The sequence below is a fragment of the Endocarpon pusillum genome (genome assembly GCF_000464535.1).
Source record: "Endocarpon pusillum Z07020 unplaced genomic scaffold scaffold1575, whole genome shotgun sequence".
In the NCBI taxonomy this organism is placed as follows: Eukaryota; Fungi; Ascomycota; class Eurotiomycetes; order Verrucariales; family Verrucariaceae; genus Endocarpon; species Endocarpon pusillum.
In genome coordinates, this window is record NW_006916035.1 from 37,843 (window position 1) to 41,420 (window position 3,578).

Sequence of the window (3,578 nt, forward strand, 5' to 3'; positions counted from 1 at the left end):
TCGACGGACTCCTAGCCTGTCGCTTCCCTGGTTTCCTTTTAATGGTGTCTGTCTCTCTCTGAATCATTTCTTGCTTCTCCTGCCCTTCACACACATCGTCGGTCCTTGTTGGAAAATCGCAGTCACTCCTTTACGCGATCTTTCTGCCTATAGTCACTCTTTTCTACCACAGAAACAGTCCTTATCTATTCTCATGCAATTAGGACAGTCACGCTTACGTTCAGCACCAATATAACCAGTCAATCTACCACAAGCCAAACCTCCCTCTATCTCAATTCGAAAAACCCTACTAGGTAGCCAAAAAGGTCAATATGCGTTACTTATCTACTGTTCTGGTGCTGGCCACCATGGCCATTGGCCAAGCCGTCGCAGGCCCTTTCAAGCACTCCCACTTCCATGCAAAGAAGGAAGCCGATCCTCTTAACCTTGAATCGTAAGCTTATCAACCACCAGTTCCTTCCCGGCGTATATGCTAATGGATAATTGAAGAACCGTTGTGAAGAGAAGCGGTGCTCTAACCGAGGGGCACTCAGTCAAGCTGCTCTCGGAAATGGCCTTCAGTGCTCTCGGCAAGAATTCTGAGCTCCCGGCCGATGGTGTCTGGCTCGGCGACAACGGTCCTTACACCAATGAATTCTGGAACGAGTCCGGCGAGGACCTTATCCTCGTCATCTGGGGACCTGAGGCCTCCTGGGTTAACGTCAAGCAACCCCTTATCACCGCCTCCATCGCCAACGGCTCGAGCACCACCGTCAGCTTCGCCTCCGGCCAATCAGGCGCCTGGTCTGCCATCTACGACGACACTGCTATGTTGAACGGCCAAATCTCTAACACGTGGGGCGAGTACACCTTCAGCCCCAGCGGCGTTGTGGATGTCAGCAGACTGCCCAACATGAAGGGCAACGCGATGACCATTGTTGGTCCTACCTGTGTCAGTGATATGACACGGTGTGTCTTCGAATGCCCTGAGGGTGAGGATATCTGCATGTACAACTACAAGCTCGTCAACTGCGCACCTGAGTCGCAGGTTGGTGCTCAGTTTGGCTATGATTATGGTGCTGCCAGTGGTGGATGCGGTAACCTTGGCGACAGTGCCCAGCTCAGCACTTACCTGTCGTAAACGAGAGCGGTGGAAGCTGTGCCTGATTACATCAATCTGATGCCGGACCTATCAGTTCATATTTGTTATGGATACCAAGGCATGGATAACATTTTCTTTTGTTGATAGCTTGGAGATGTGGGTACATATCAAATGATTTGAACCTTGGATTATTTTCCCTGCTGAAATGTCGATGGCTCATCAAATCAGTCCATTGCCCTGTTAGCTTATTTATTTACTGTCACACGTATTGTGAATATCTCACCAAAGCATTTTTCTGATCATTACCCACCATCTCAGCTGATTACACGTTTCAACTCGACCTTTACAGCATGGTCGTGCCCGCATTCTTTCCGCCTGTCAAGTCGCCCAGTTCCTCGGAAATGCCAAAGGACTTGGGTGGCGTTCGCCAGATCGACTCTGCATGTGAAGTCTATCTCGCAGCAAAGTTTCTTGCACCACGCCTTCTCTGCATGAACCTTCTACCGAGGCTTGTATGCATACTTCATTCTTTTAAGAATCTTGTCATGCGTTCTACGGTTGACATTTATGCTTTACAACATACCCTCCTCTTTACAGCAGCTTTACCATCCATCCCGGCCAGGTTCCGACCTCGACAAGCCTTTGATCTTTACCCAATTCCAAACACATCAAGTCTGCATCAATAGCTTTACCGGGAAGATGCTTCCCTCCTAGCCCTTCCAAACACCTTACCGGCATGACGTGCCTACCCTCCTGCTGTCGACACTGTACTTTCCCTCACAAAAGGCTGCCTCACATGGCTCCATCTTCCAATGCCATGGAATGGTAAACCCTTAACCCCCTGAAAGTTTCTGGTTATGACACGTTCTCGTCACCCCAGATGCTTCACCACCCACCCAGAGTTCATCTTGCAGATGGTATACCATCTGGCGCACCGCTCACCTCAACACATGGCTTTTCTGGAGTTTCTAATCTCCGCGCTGCAATACAGAAAATTCAATGGTACCAACCCGACCGTACAGTCATCAAAGCAGACCCAGAAATCTCCTTATCAGGTCACACTGCCCCAAACCAGACACGTTCTATCCATTCTCGTCTCAAAGCGCCGAGTCACAGAATCATCCTACGCCTTGCTGTTGTGACCTATTCCTTTGATATCACCCACCAAGTCCTCAAGTCATCAGGGAAAATGCTACATTAGACAACCCATCCCCCACAGAGCAGGCAAGCAGAGCGTCTCCCAGTCCCTGCGAACATGAAGGGGGAAATAAAAAAAGCTGATCTTCACTAATCACTCTCACTCCGCAACCCCTCGCAAGTCGTAAATCCAGCTTCTAGCCGAAGTCGTAGCGTCGCGGATACCATACCAACCCACTCCGGGGGTGGCTAACTTAGGACTGAATTAAAAAAGGCATGTTAAGCATAGAAAACCAAAATTCAACTCGAACACCCAGTTGAATTGATCGCACAACCCTAGGGGCTAGAATGGTCACGAGATGATTTGCCTGGATGGGGCAGGATCTAGCAATCTCTTCATATCCCTCTTTCTCCCTCTCCCTCTCCCTCTCCCTCTAGCTCTACTCAACAACCCCTCCCCCCCTTTCAACCCAAAACCAAACCCAAACCCAAATCCAAGCCAGACCCACCAGAAACCATCTCAACTCTCTAATAGACTTTCCCCTCAGCTCCCAGCGTATCCATCAAATCCAATAAACCAAATCATGGCCCTTCATTTGATTTGCTCATCTCTAATCCCAGAGCTCGATTTGATTTGATTTGATTTGATTTGATTTGACTCAACCAACTCATGTGTTCAAATGGAGTCAAAGGTTAGTTAGTAGTAACCAATATTTTTCTTAGAAGGACTGTCCCTCAAGGATGGATTTTTCATTTCACAGAAAGAGTCCGCCAAGACTTTTTTTTATCTTGTCATCGCCAAAAAAAAACAAGCCTGAATATAGAAATAAAAAAAGACCTTTCCGTCCGCCAAGACTTGCATTTGCCTAAGTAGTAATTTGTTCAAATTTAAAAAGTCTTGATTTGGTTTAACGAAAAGAACGGATTTGATTTACTACGTATCTGCTAAGCATTTGATTTGGGTTTATTTGACTTCAATTTGATTCAAATGGACACCCTGTTACATAGCTCCTTGCAGCCTCTCCAACTTCCTTTTCCTCTCTACTTTCGAAAACGGACCTTTTTCCGATTCAATTCAATGACAGGTTATCCGAGGCGGACGGACCGAGCACTGAAATACAGACCAAAATAATCAGTATTCCACAAGATGAAGTTTCCCCAGCTTCTTATCTGGTAGATTGAATGGAAGGGAAGCTGTATATTAAAGCAAAAGAGTTACTCCGTGATCAGGTGTTTCAATAGCGACAGACAGACAGACATACAGTTGGGTCAGACAGACGTAGATAGATTTTGTGGCTTTGCTCGCTTGTATGTACAATACACTAAAAAAACAAAAGATCAAGTATAGCACCGTCGCTGT

General features: G+C 47.0%; 1 protein-coding gene across 1 annotated transcript; it reads left to right on the top strand.

Moving 5' to 3' along the window:
• Window positions 1-347: 347 nt before the first annotated feature.
• EPUS_05877 (uncharacterized protein) lies at window positions 348-1,120 on the top strand (the record flags this gene model as incomplete). Its single annotated transcript, XM_007802255.1, has 2 exons — window positions 348-433; window positions 490-1,120. The coding sequence occupies 2 exons, from the start codon at window positions 348-350 to the stop codon at window positions 1,118-1,120; spliced, it is 717 nt and encodes a 238-aa protein (XP_007800446.1).
• Between the last annotated feature and the right edge of the window lie 2,458 nt (window positions 1,121-3,578).